The sequence below is a fragment of the Sceloporus undulatus genome, chromosome 5 (assembly GCF_019175285.1).
Source record: "Sceloporus undulatus isolate JIND9_A2432 ecotype Alabama chromosome 5, SceUnd_v1.1, whole genome shotgun sequence".
Lineage (NCBI taxonomy): Eukaryota > Metazoa > Chordata > Lepidosauria > Squamata > Phrynosomatidae > Sceloporus > Sceloporus undulatus.
Window position 1 is genome coordinate 19,326,863 of NC_056526.1, and position 12,738 is coordinate 19,339,600.

The 12,738-nt window shown below is 39.4% G+C and overlaps 1 protein-coding gene across 1 annotated transcript in view; it reads left to right on the forward strand.

Moving 5' to 3' along the window:
- LOC121930893 (voltage-dependent calcium channel subunit alpha-2/delta-4-like) overlaps window positions 1-12,738 on the forward strand; it is a 113,873-nt gene that overhangs the window by 90,852 nt on the left and 10,283 nt on the right. The window contains exon 22 of the mRNA XM_042467857.1: window positions 4,238-4,365. Coding sequence (XP_042323791.1) covers window positions 4,238-4,365 — 128 coding nt within the window. The remainder of the gene's footprint in view (window positions 1-4,237; window positions 4,366-12,738) is intronic.

A 12,738-nucleotide genomic window follows, 5' to 3' on the forward strand; every position in this document is an offset into this window, starting at 1 on the left:
AGCTAATGGCCTAAATACCCTAAAGCACCAGTTTCTGTCTGATCTTGAAAGCTAAGCAGGGGTCAGGCCTGGTTAGTACTACGATGGGAGACCACCAAGCAATACCAGGCAATCTAGGTTATATTTCAGAGGAAGGAAATGGGAAAAACACCTCTGAGTATTCCTTGCCTAAGAAAACTCTGTGAAATTCTTGGGGTTGCCTTAAGTTGACAGGTGATTTGAGAACTCATGCACACAAGATAGAAGGTCGTACAGTATAAGGGGCTAATGGTGTAATGCTATGTAGATGTCAAACTTTGTGCATATGGGACTTGCTGGCAAGGAACTGCAATGGTTGAGACTGAACTATAAATCAGGGCATCCTTGATTCAAGTCAAATTCCATTTCTACCATGACTTCACCATCTGCAGTGTCACTCCTTGTATTAGTCAATGGAAGTAGAAGTGCTAGACACACACACACAGAGACCAGCTGTATTCAGAGCACAGAAATTGATCCTTATAGCAACAAGAGACCCACAATTATGGTGAAAAAACCCTTTGTTGAGCAGAGTGAGTATTCCATTTAGTTTACTCTCTGAACTACATACAGCCAATATATGTTAGAGCACCATTCAACAACTTGGTATGTCCCAGGGGTGTTAGACCAGTCCATTGGGAAGCATAGGTTGAAAAAAGCAACTTCTTTTTCTTTTACTTTTAAAAAAAATATGTTTATTAAAAGTTTTGAAATACGTTTACAAATTACAGAAATTAAGAAAATAAATTTAAAAAGAGAAAGAATAGAAACCATTGACTTCCAATCTTCCTTTGGCTATTGTATATACATAGCATTAGTAATACCTCTTTAACAAATTGCAACATATTGCAATGGCTTATTCTTTCTAATCATCAAAATCAAAAATAATTTTCTTTTTTTCCACAAAAAATCTATAAGAGGTCCCCAGTCTTTAATAAATGTCATTAACAACTTTTCTCTGATCAAACAACAACCATTCCTCCACAGTAGGCAGTGTTGAATTCTTCCATTTTGTGCATACAGTAGTCTTGCTTCGATGTCATATACTGATGTAATCTTCCAGGACACTTTGCTCACTATACATCCATCAGTCCCAATAGAAAAAGGCCTGGTTTTAATGGAATATTAATCAATTAATAATACACTAATGTGGTGTAGTGGCTGGATTACTGATCTAGGACATTGGAGACCAGGGTTTGAGTCCCCACTGAAGGTGACTGTGGCAAGTCACACTCTCTCAGCCTTAGATGGAGGGAAAGGCAGACCCCCCCCCCCCTCTGACCAAATCTTGCCAGGAAAACACTGTGATAGGGTTGCTTTAGGGTTGCCATAAGTGAGAAATGATTTCAAGGCACACAGCAACAACAAAATTTTCAAAATCCTCTGCATCAATATCTGAATCCATTTTTAAAGTTTTTATACATGTTCACCACATATGATAAAATGTCCGTCCCTTCATGTTGCTCACATTTCCCAATATACAGTAGAAACATCTTTAAACTTTCTCAATAATTTATTTGACATGATATATCCACAATAAATCATTTCATAGAAATTCTCCTTGAAGTTGTTTGTTGTTGTTGTGTGCCTTCAAGTTGTTTCTGACTTATGGCAACCATAACGCAAGCCCATAATGAGGCTTTCTTGGCAAGATTTCTTCAGTAGGGGTTTGCCATTGCCCTCCTCTGAGGCTGAGACACTGTGACTTCTCAATTACACAATGTAAATTTCAATCCCTTTGACCACATATGCTCCCATTCATCCATCTGTATATTATAACCAAAATTCTTCACCCATTTTAGAATACCTTTTTGATCCTTTTCAAATTTCAACAAAAGTTTATACATTTCAGCAATTACATGTTCATCAACTGTACACAATTGCATTTCAAATTTTGTCTTATTTTGTTCAAAATCATACATATTTTGCCCATTTTAAATCATCTCGATAATTATAAGAATATCATTGAAAACTATATCCCTCTAGTTCTAACTGTTCTCCTGATTTAATTCTATATTCCCCTTGACACTTCTCCAGGAAGTCTTGATACATTAGCCATCTTTCTTTACCTGTTGTTTTTCTTCTATAAAAAGCTTCTTGTGCTGAAACCCACAAAGGCATTTTTGGACACAACCTGGGTTTACATACATTCCATATTCTCAGTAAGGTATGTCATGCCATCCATATTTGGCTATATCTTTTTGCCATTGCTTAAATGGTACATCATTTGTCAAAGCAAGTATTGACTGAAATAAAAACATCATTTTAGGCCAGACATTCATTTTTTATCACCAAAATTCTCCCTAAACAGTGACAAATTTAATTTCTTCCATCCATCTTATCCTGTCCTTCTTAATCTCATTCCATGTCTTAACATAATTATTTTGAAACAACATACAATTCATATTCATCGTGGGAATACTTATTGAACTTTTTTCTCAGTTTTAAGACCAGTTTTGTCCATCACCTCAACTTGATCTTCTCCATTCATATTTTTCTTAAAGTCAGAGCAAAGGCAAACAAAATAACAAGAAAATGTAGTACACAAATCCACATTTCTGAAAATGTACAGAGAGATAAACAGAGTTTGAAAGTATTGGAAACCACCAATGAAAACATGAAAGCAACTTGGTAGCAGGAAAATGTGGTGATCCAGAATAATAATTTGAAAAGAATAGTTGTTATGATCTTTTCAACACAGAGGCTAGAGGGTCATGGTTTCCCAACAAGATGAAGGGAAGAGAGTGATGGCTGTCCAGCTAGGAGGGAAGATTAGAATTTGAATTAGAAAATGTGGTTTAGGACATTACTACTGCAACAGCAGGGAAGATATCTAAAGCAGGAAACTGGCATGACTGATATTGGACCAATACATGCCAGGCAATAACTGTTGGCATTGCATTCCTTTCCTTCTTAGTAAATTATTAGTAGCTTTGATTCTCATAGCATTTGTCTTCTTCAAGAACAGAACTTGATGAACCTTGTGCTGCCTGGGAAAGCACTTTTTCATCTGATGGTGGTTTCTGCCTGGTTTGACTCCCATCTGGAATTCCTGGGAGTGATCATATTGTGCCATAGACACAACTATCCATGGCGTGAATACACACACACACACACACACACACACACACACACACAGCAAACTCTGATTTTGCCTTTTTATATAAAGAACATTATTTACTATGCCATTGTATTTAATGGGTCTTAAATATCCACATATTTGGTATCCATGGGGAGTCCTGTAACCAACTCCCAGTGGATACCAAGGCCCATTCTATATCTATGCCTTTTGATTCAGTAGATTCTTTCAAAGCTGAATTTCCTTTACAGCGGTATCCCAGACAACCCAATTAGGGAGAACCTACACTTTCCCCCCCAGCATTTACAGTGATCATTCGGAAGCTTTTTCTCCTGAGGGGATGGCACCTACCTCAGAATCTAGGAGGCAGCATCAAATCCTAATAATTGACCTGAACAGGAACACAGCAGATTTTTAATAGCTGTGGAGTCTGTGGAGGTGGTTCTTGTCTATAGACACAGCAAAACAAAAAACAGGTAAATATAAAGGAGAGAAGGTGTAGACAAAGGAGTAAAAATGCAGTATTTTGGTAAGTGAAAGGCATTTAAAAGGTTTGCCTGTGAGTCCATTTAAAATAAATGAACCCTTTTAAAATGTCTTAGAATATGAGCAAGCAAGAATTAATGGTTCCTTTAAAACTGTGAAGGAAAAAAAATGAAAGTCAGAAAGAATCAAAGGGAAGACCTCTGATTAGATCTCCCAGCCTCACTTGGTCTTTTGCCACACTGCAGAATTAATGCAATTTGACATGGCTTTAACTGCCATGGCTCAGTGCTGTGGAATCCTGGGATTGATAGTTTGTTGTGGTGCTAGAACTCTCTGACAGAGAAGACTAAATATCTCCCAGAACTACAAATTCCAAAATTCCATAGCAGTGTCAAAGTGCATTAATTCGTCAGTGTAGATGCAGCCTTGGTTTTGTTAAAAGCAAGCTGCTTTGGATACAGTGTGAGGAATTGTGGACAATAGGAATTCACAGAAATTTAATAGGGGGCAGCTTTAGACAAAGTGCTCAATTGCATCTAAAAGGTTTTGTAAGTGTTTATGAAAGTGATTTCAAGAATGTTCTAAAGTACAAAAAGGAAGACATCTAAAGGATAAGAGAAAACAAATACACTTTGTTTTTTTCCCCCTTTCCAGTAAGTTCTTGACCCGTGGTGATAAGGAGAGCATTTTCACCATGGACCACTTCCCCCTTTGGTACCGCCGAGCAGCTGAACATCCCTCAGGAAGCTTTGTTTACAGCATTTCTTTTGAAGAAGCTGCAGGTAATTCTACATAATCTCTTTTAACACCATTGATACTAAGTCAGTTAGAAACTAATTTCTTTTTACAAGTAAGAGATAAAAAGTTAGGATATTTTTCTCCACTACTCCACCTCCAGCTGAGCAATTGTTCTCTAACTGTATAGTTCATTTGTGTTGTTTCAGCCAGGCAAACTTTATTTTAATAGATGGGAACACCTTATGTTTTGTCACCATTGATAACCTTTGCATCTCCTGCCTGGAGGAAGATTATTGGGATATGGGTGAGACAGGGGAATTAGTGGAGATAGTAACAGGCAGAGAGTGTTGTTTCTACTTGGAGTGGATGCAAAGGACTTGATCCCTTTTTGGGTGGATGCTGGGGCCATTCTCGTTGCATATCATTTTTGTGCATATAAATGGGGGAGCGTCAAAATCATGCATCTGACCTCCACACATTCTAACATCTTATTTACACAGTGATGTACACTGTGTTCTGTGCCTCACAACAACAGGAAGGAGGTACAGATTATGCTTAGGTACCGTATGCATGTTGGGTTGTATGTACTGAGGCATAAGAGTAGACAGGACTTGGGATCTCATGAAATTCAGGAAAGGTGAGGATCCGGAAATTACAGTCTTACACTTGTTTGCATGAAAGCCATATTAGGTCCAAAACACACTGCAGAAATAATCCAGTTTCAGACCACTTTAACTGCCCTGGCTTAGTGGTAGGGAATCCTGGGAGTTGTATCTTATTATGGCACCAGAGCTCTCTGACAGAGAAGGCTAACTGTCTCACAAAACAGAGCATTCCCTCGCGTTGAGCCAGGGCAGTTAAAGCGGTCCCAAACTGGATTATATCTGCAGTGTGTTTTGGATCTTACTTTTCAGGATATTAGTATTCTGGATGGAGGGCTGAACCTGTAAAGACAGAAGAAAGTGGTGGGCAGGCCTATTAATCATTGCAATTTCTTGGCAACAGGTGGTATGTTGCATAGTTGAGATCTTATTGTCTTTGAAGATGAGAATATATTGTGGTTTTGTTCATAAACTGAGAAGTGTACATTTCATCTTTTTTACTAAATGAAAACTGCTATGGCATCATCAGGTTTCACCCTCTGCCATAGCAGTGTAGTAATGCGGGTTTTACTCACTATGAAAAATGACAGAGAGAAAGGTACATCAAAGCAACCAAAATTAGTCCAACACAGAGGTGCTTTGAGGGCAATTTGTGCCATATGTTTTCATTAATCAAACAGCAGGTGTGATAAAATTGCACTAAGAATGGATGGATTGTCGGAAGGCATGCTCAGCTTTGAAAAGAAGAACTACGCATGCTAGTCTATCAGTCACTTACCAATTTGACATGTTTACCCCCAAGGTTGTACATGTCAGGTAAGCATTAGAAAAACTTTTTTTCTCCCTCCTCAAGTCTGGAGTTGGTTTTCAATGCATGAAAATAACTGTAATTGAATTGGGGGGGATGGAGGGGAGCCAAATCAGTAGTGTCAGTTTTTTAACCAGCTCTACTGATCCAATGCAAAGTCTCAGAAAATCTTCTCCAGACCATATGGACTCATTGCTTTAGGAACTACGGAAATAAATTAGGTTGTTAAATGAGCACCCACAACCAAAGAACAAGGGTGGGGAACTAATGTGATGTCTGGAAACTACATGGCTGTTTAAAGTGTCTTTGAAATGCTTATCCCTGCTCTCTTGCTCAACCCTTCTGTGCTCAGGCACTGTCATAGCAGAGCACAATGCTTTAGCTGTAAGGCTTTTTTTGGCATTGTAGTGGGAGGGAGGGTGGGAAGAGAAATCAGCAGCAAGGAAGGCAAGATGAGGAGGAGGAATGTGAATCAGGATATCAAAATGTGTGTAAGTAGAGAGGTGGAGTGCAGATGGATGCAAAACCCTTGATGTTTTCCTTCCTTGTTTTCCCGTTTATTTTACTTCTAAGGTTGTCAGCTATACTTTTTAGAACTAGTCAAATCACTAAAACTATGTAACATATATTTAGTTAGAAAAACATGCAAACATATGAGTTAAAATATCCCCCCTCCATTGACTTCACCCAGATTAATTTTGTGAGGCTCCACTTTTGACTTAGCAAAATTCCACATGATTACATTGCTGTTTGTTGTTTATGACTTTAAAAATGGTCAACTCTGCTTCTTCCTTTTATTCATTAATAAAAGGAAATATGCAACAGAGATGGGAAGAAGTTCTTTTCTTCTCCTTTCATTCCCCTCCATATTGCACTTTATGACTGTCCATAATTGTGTAATGCTACAATGTGCCATTTGTTTGACCTTGTCATTTATTTTCATGACCCACCTCAACACCAGTAGAAATCTGAAAATTGATCTGCCCCATACAAGCATGCCTCAGTTAACAAAAAAGCTGCTTTTTACAAAGACTTTTTCTACTTATCCAATCCCATATATTTTCCTTCTTATACTCTATCTAGCTGGACATTTTTAAATCGGCATTAACATTGGGAGAGTGAGAAAGATTGGGGAAACACAGGTGCTCTGTTGCCAAGTTGCAGCAGCTTAGATGCAGTAAACAGTGCAATAAAGTTTGAGTTCAGAAGGAATGGGATACTTTTTAGTCAATCCTAGGGGCCATTCCCACTGGGCATATAACGTGATGTATATCGCTGCAATTCTGACTCGGATTTTTTTTCCAAGTCATAATCAAATCTGACCCATCATTCCCATTAAAAATGGGTGCAAACAGACCTGGGATTTTTACTCCTGTTTTCGTTCCCATTGGTATTTTCCCCATGGTAATTTGAAGTGGGTTATTTTGCTCCCCGTTCCCATTGCCCTTCCGGAACCTCCTTTTTTTAAAAGCAGCTGTCAATCAAGCACCTAAGCGCTTGACGTCACAGCCAATCAGTCACTTAGTCGCTTTTCCCCTCCAGGAAAGGGAAAAGAGAGGCTCTATTCTCCTCAAATCCCTTTGCGTCCTAGGCTCTTCTGTATCTTCCCATAGTCCCTCTGGAAGAGAGAAGGAGCCTCTATTCACCCCAAATCCCTTTGCATCCTAGGCTCTTCTGTGTCTTCCCTGCTTCCCACTCCACCGGGGGAAAGGCTATGTGAACGGGGGGAAATGACGCCAGTAAGGCAGGAAAGAGAACAAGCGGGTGACACCCCCAGGCCAGCCCCTTGAGCACTGCTCCTCCCATCCCCTAGTTCCTGAATCAGTCACCCTTGCCATTCCCATTTGAATGCTGTGAATCAGACTCGGGAGGCACAGGAAGACTCACTGAAAATGCGCTGTTAAATGAATCAGTGGTTGATAAACTGGTTTAGGGTTTTTTCAGGATAATTCAGTCACATGGGAGTCAGATTTGAATTCTCTCTCTGCTGCTGGGCTCCTCTCAGAGCAGGTGTGGTGGAGGGTTTTTGTAGTCTCAGGTTGAGTTTGGAGGACCCACACTGCCTCTAGCTCCGACGACTGGGATGAGGAGGAGGGGAGCTCAGGCGTGCCCAGGGCCAAACGCCAGAACTCTCTCTCTGCTGCTGGGCTCAGATTTGAATTCCAATGGGAATGATATCGGAGCAATGCAGATCAAATGCACGCTCAAATGGGAACGATGTACCCATGATTCGCATCCTGATCCGCGTTATAAGCCAGTGGGAATAGGGCACTACTCTAGTTGTCTATGTCTGCCTACAACAGGCAAAATAACAGCAGCTGTGTCTGGAGCATAGGTGAACAGCAAAACAGAAAGGGAAAGTGAATTAGCCTAACTTCACCATCTATCCCCAGCATGTTAAAAAGACACCAATCTACGAGTGTGGCCACCAAAATGATAGTCATAACAAAAATCATGGAGACTGGTGAAAAACGTCATCCCCTAGTGCCTTTTAGAAGAAGCTTTCAATTAGTCTATAGAAAGTTCATCGTGTTTTTGTTCGCTTACCTGGCCTGTTTTTTTTTTTTTCCATTTCACATGTGTATAGTATTAGTTTTACATAAAAACTTCAGTGAAGCATATTGAACTGCTCATTCCTTGTCTGTAATATAGGAACTTATCCCTGTGCTTTCCATGTTATTTCTATCTCTGGTACCAAATTTTCTGTTAAATAAGTGATAAACAGGAACATATCTATTTTGTTAACTGAGGTATACCTATACTCATATGTCAGTCTTCCTGAACCTTCTGCTGTCCGCATGTAGGGCCAGTGTACACATTAATTGGGATTATAGGAATCATACTGCAACAGAGTTGGGGAATACCAAGTTGTGGAAGACTGTGATGTATTTTTATTTTCACAGAATATAATTTCTGAGCCTGCAATTGGCATGATAGTATTACTTTAAACACAAATTGTTAACAGCTTCACAGTTAGCCCTGGTTGAGTTATTCACCCTGACATGGCTGTCCAGTAGACAAGGGATGAGATAATTTCTTGTGAGAAACTTCTGGGCTTCCATTCTCACACCTCTTAGCATAGCTGTGAGAGATGGAATTTGCTGTGAACTGCTTCTGCACATAGAACTTTTCTTTGGGCACTGTATATAAACCCTAGATTATAGCCAAGCTTTTGGCCCCTTTACAGAGTGGGAAGATGTGCACATGTGTCTGGGAAGTATGTTGGTTTCCAGAGAATACTTCTTCTATGTGCTGGGGTTGTCTGTGATCGAAAGGCTGATGGGATGTCCTTTCTGTAAAACACCTGATGCATCCATTGATCATCAATAAATGTTTTAACCCGTGGCTTGGTCTCATTTTGATCATCCTTGTATCTGTTATGATGTGGTAGATTTAACCAAGTTCTTGTCACCGTCAACCTCCTTAGACCCTGCTTCTGACATGACATGGATTTACTTCAACATTTTTGAAATCAGATGCAGTATCTATGAAAAAGAGCTGAATCAGACAAGGTCAAGTGTCTATATTGTTTCCCACAGTGGCAATCCATATAACCTATACAAATCCACAAGTGACATCCCTTCTCCAACGAGCCGTATTCAGTGGCTTATTGTTCCTGCTATATGGAAGTTTTCAGTTAATGTGATTGTTTCTAACAGCCATTGATGGACTCATCCTCCATTAACGTGCCTTTTCAGAGCAATCTGAGGGCTCACAGACAGATTTATCACCTGACAATACAAGGAAGCCAGAATGTAGAGGTACAGCTGCAGATGCATATAAAATGTTCAAGGAACAGTGCAAAGCTTAGAAATTTTATTCTCTGGCCTCCAGAATCCTTGATCAGCCTTTTGTAGCTGTACCTATTGTCCTCAAACTGTTTTCAGTCTTTCTGATGTTCTGAAAGGGTTCATAAGTCATCAGGAGATACTAATACATTTAACATTACTGATACCTAAAGCCTACTTCATTATTAGCTAACATTTTACCTTAGAAATATTATAACCATTACAACTCACTCTTCATTTTGCTTTAATGTGATTAAACCTAATGAGAGAAAAAGAGAGAGAGAACCTTCAAATTTTCAGTGTTGACACTGCAGATCAAACCAAATATGTGTATACGTTGCTAAACATGGCTTGATGGTCTGGGTGTCTAATTTTACCTTTAAATGAAAAGAAAACTTCACCACTTCCCCCACTTTAATTCTCTACACTGTGCTGCTTAAAGATTCTTCCCCAAATAGCTCGCATGTGGCACTGGAGCTTTGCTGAGGCAACCGGTACCAGTTTGTGATACATGCAGAGTGCCTCGCTGCTTTTTTCAATACCAAACTGGTCTACATGTATTTGTTGAACATATATGTAGCTGATAAAATCAAAAATCCACCAAACAGTGATACCTGTCTAACAAAGGGGCCTGTGGCCTCACAAAGGATGGAGACATACTGCACTGCAAAGGAAGTAGCTGTTTGTGTTGCAAATGGATGTTAAATTTCCTGGACTTTGAGGATCTCAAGTTGACACATGGCCAGAAGGAGGAGGTGCCAGCCTGCAAGAGATACCCCTCCATACCACCTGAACTAAGAACTAAAACAGCAAAATGCAGGCCTATAAGTAACATATTCCTCCCCCCCCCCCCCAAATCCTGGGTGGTTTTTAGCACCTTGCCTGATGAAGAAGCCAGTGGAGCTCCAAAAGCTTGCAACATGAATATTGTGCATTTTGGTTGGACTAATAAACATATCACTGTTGGGTGGCTTTTTGATGTTACTGGATTTGCTATATGGCCAACACAGCTACCCCTGAATGTTTTCTAAATATGTATCTAGTTTGGCACTGAGTGTAAACCAATTAGGTCTGTCCAGTGCCACACAAACTAAATGCATTATTTAGAAGAAGTGAGCATCAGTATAGGTAACTGACTCTTTCAACCCATTTCATAATTTCTGAAGGCTCACTCTGCTTTGAACACAATGTTACCTTGCAGCAATAATTTATGGCAGTAGAAATCTCCTCAGATAATTGGAGACAGATCCAAAGGACACCTATTAATATTAATATTGGCTGTGAGAATTAAATGCATGTGAGAAGGGATTTATGAGAGTCAGAAGAGAGTGTGAGTAGAGGTAGGCTGATCTGTATGTATATATCTGGCAAAAAGGCTTTCCAGGTTTTTATGCATTTCAATTTGGTTTACAAAACATGATTGGCCAGAACTGAAACAGCGACAGAAGAAGAAGATGATGACTGTGGAAGTAAACTACTTTTACCCTCTTTTGAAAATGGTTTGCCTCCATTAGGGGTATGTAGGTTATACATGGGGTTATTCTCAACTCCTGCTTCATCTGGCCATGAAAGTACATTAGAATATATATTTATGGGATATTATGTGCTAAGGAAATGTAGTTTTATTCTCATTATGTATTTTCCCTTGGAGATATAATATTAGAAGGTTAAAGTCCAGAAGCTGGAATTAGCACCATGGCCAATAAATAAAGTTGAAATCTGATATTTTCTATGGTTTTTGTTGTTTCTATATGTATAGCATATTAGAACATCACATGGCATCCTGCTGGAGGCTTTTGGTGTCCTTTGCCTGTCCCCAGAATTGCACATAGGACTGAGAAAGGGAGGGAGAGAGAGGAGTTTTGAATGTTACAAGGGTAATGTTTGAGGCATATAAATCGATCTGGAAAGAGAGTCCTTGAAATGAGTACATACTCCCTTAGGTCTGAGTAATGCCCTTCCACAAATCAACTTAATTTGGGATTTTCTTTTCTTTCTTTTTTTAAAAAAAATATTGCATGAGACCTTAGGCTGAAGCTGAATGCAGCTGCAAAGTCATGTTCAGGACACACTGGATAACAGTGATCAAGCCAAGAATAAAAAGCAATGATGTGCTGGGATTTGTGACCAAAGAAAAAGGAAACCCCCTCATGTGGAGACAGAACATTCAGTGAGACAACATACTGGAAATGAATAGAAATAAGAAAAAACATGATGAGAAATCATGCCCTTCAGAAGATTCCTGTTGTCACAGGAAACAGTTGTACAGCACAATATAAACTAGTGGTCCTATACTTTAATCTAAAACCTATTCCTTCCAAACAGAAGAAAGAGGGGATCAACCTTTTTCTCAGTTTGAGACTGTAGATGGGTGCTGACATGCCTAGATGTACCTTTGTACAACAATGACAGCATATTTCACATAGAAGAGTAGACGTCAAGGGAGAATGTTCAAGCCTAGTCCTTTCCCTGATAGTTTTCTTGTGGAGAAATTGGATTGGTTTCTTTTTTAGATGTAGAGAAGACATATGATCACCAGCCTCCAGCCTCAAATCAAATAGATTAGTAACAGCTTTGCCACATCATCTGATGTTCGAGGGGGAAACTACCCTCTACTTTACCATACTATACCATAGTTATTCTGGCATACCAACAGGTAGAGCTGGGATCCTTCTTCCACGATTAAAGCGACTTAAGGCAGAACCTGAACCAGATGGGTGTCAAAGATTTTCTTTAAATCTTCAATTTATGACATTTAGGGACTGGCAAAACATTTCTTTGACACTTCCTTGAAAAACCCAAGGCTCAGTCTACATAGAGCTGTTTAATTCCACCTGCTTCTTTGGCAAATGAACCACACTGCAAAGCACATAATGTTCTGGCCTTCTGTTGATAAATTGAGTATTTGCTAGCAAGGGAAAATATTCAGGATGACTTAATGAAGGCACTGGAGACATGGCAGGGAATTCCGACCAGTGTAATGTTTGTCATGGGACATAGGAAAACATATGGTGAGATCAAGGAGCGTTGCAAAGTGACACAATGAATTGGTTCACAGATGCTGCCAAAAGTCTTAAGTCTGATCTAACTGATACTTATTTGAACCTTATCACCAAACATGAACCTGAGTCTTAAGATCTTGGGAGAAACCTTTCTTTCAGTCCCACCACTTTCATTTTAAAGTCTCTTACTCAGTTTAATATTTTTAAATGTATTTTA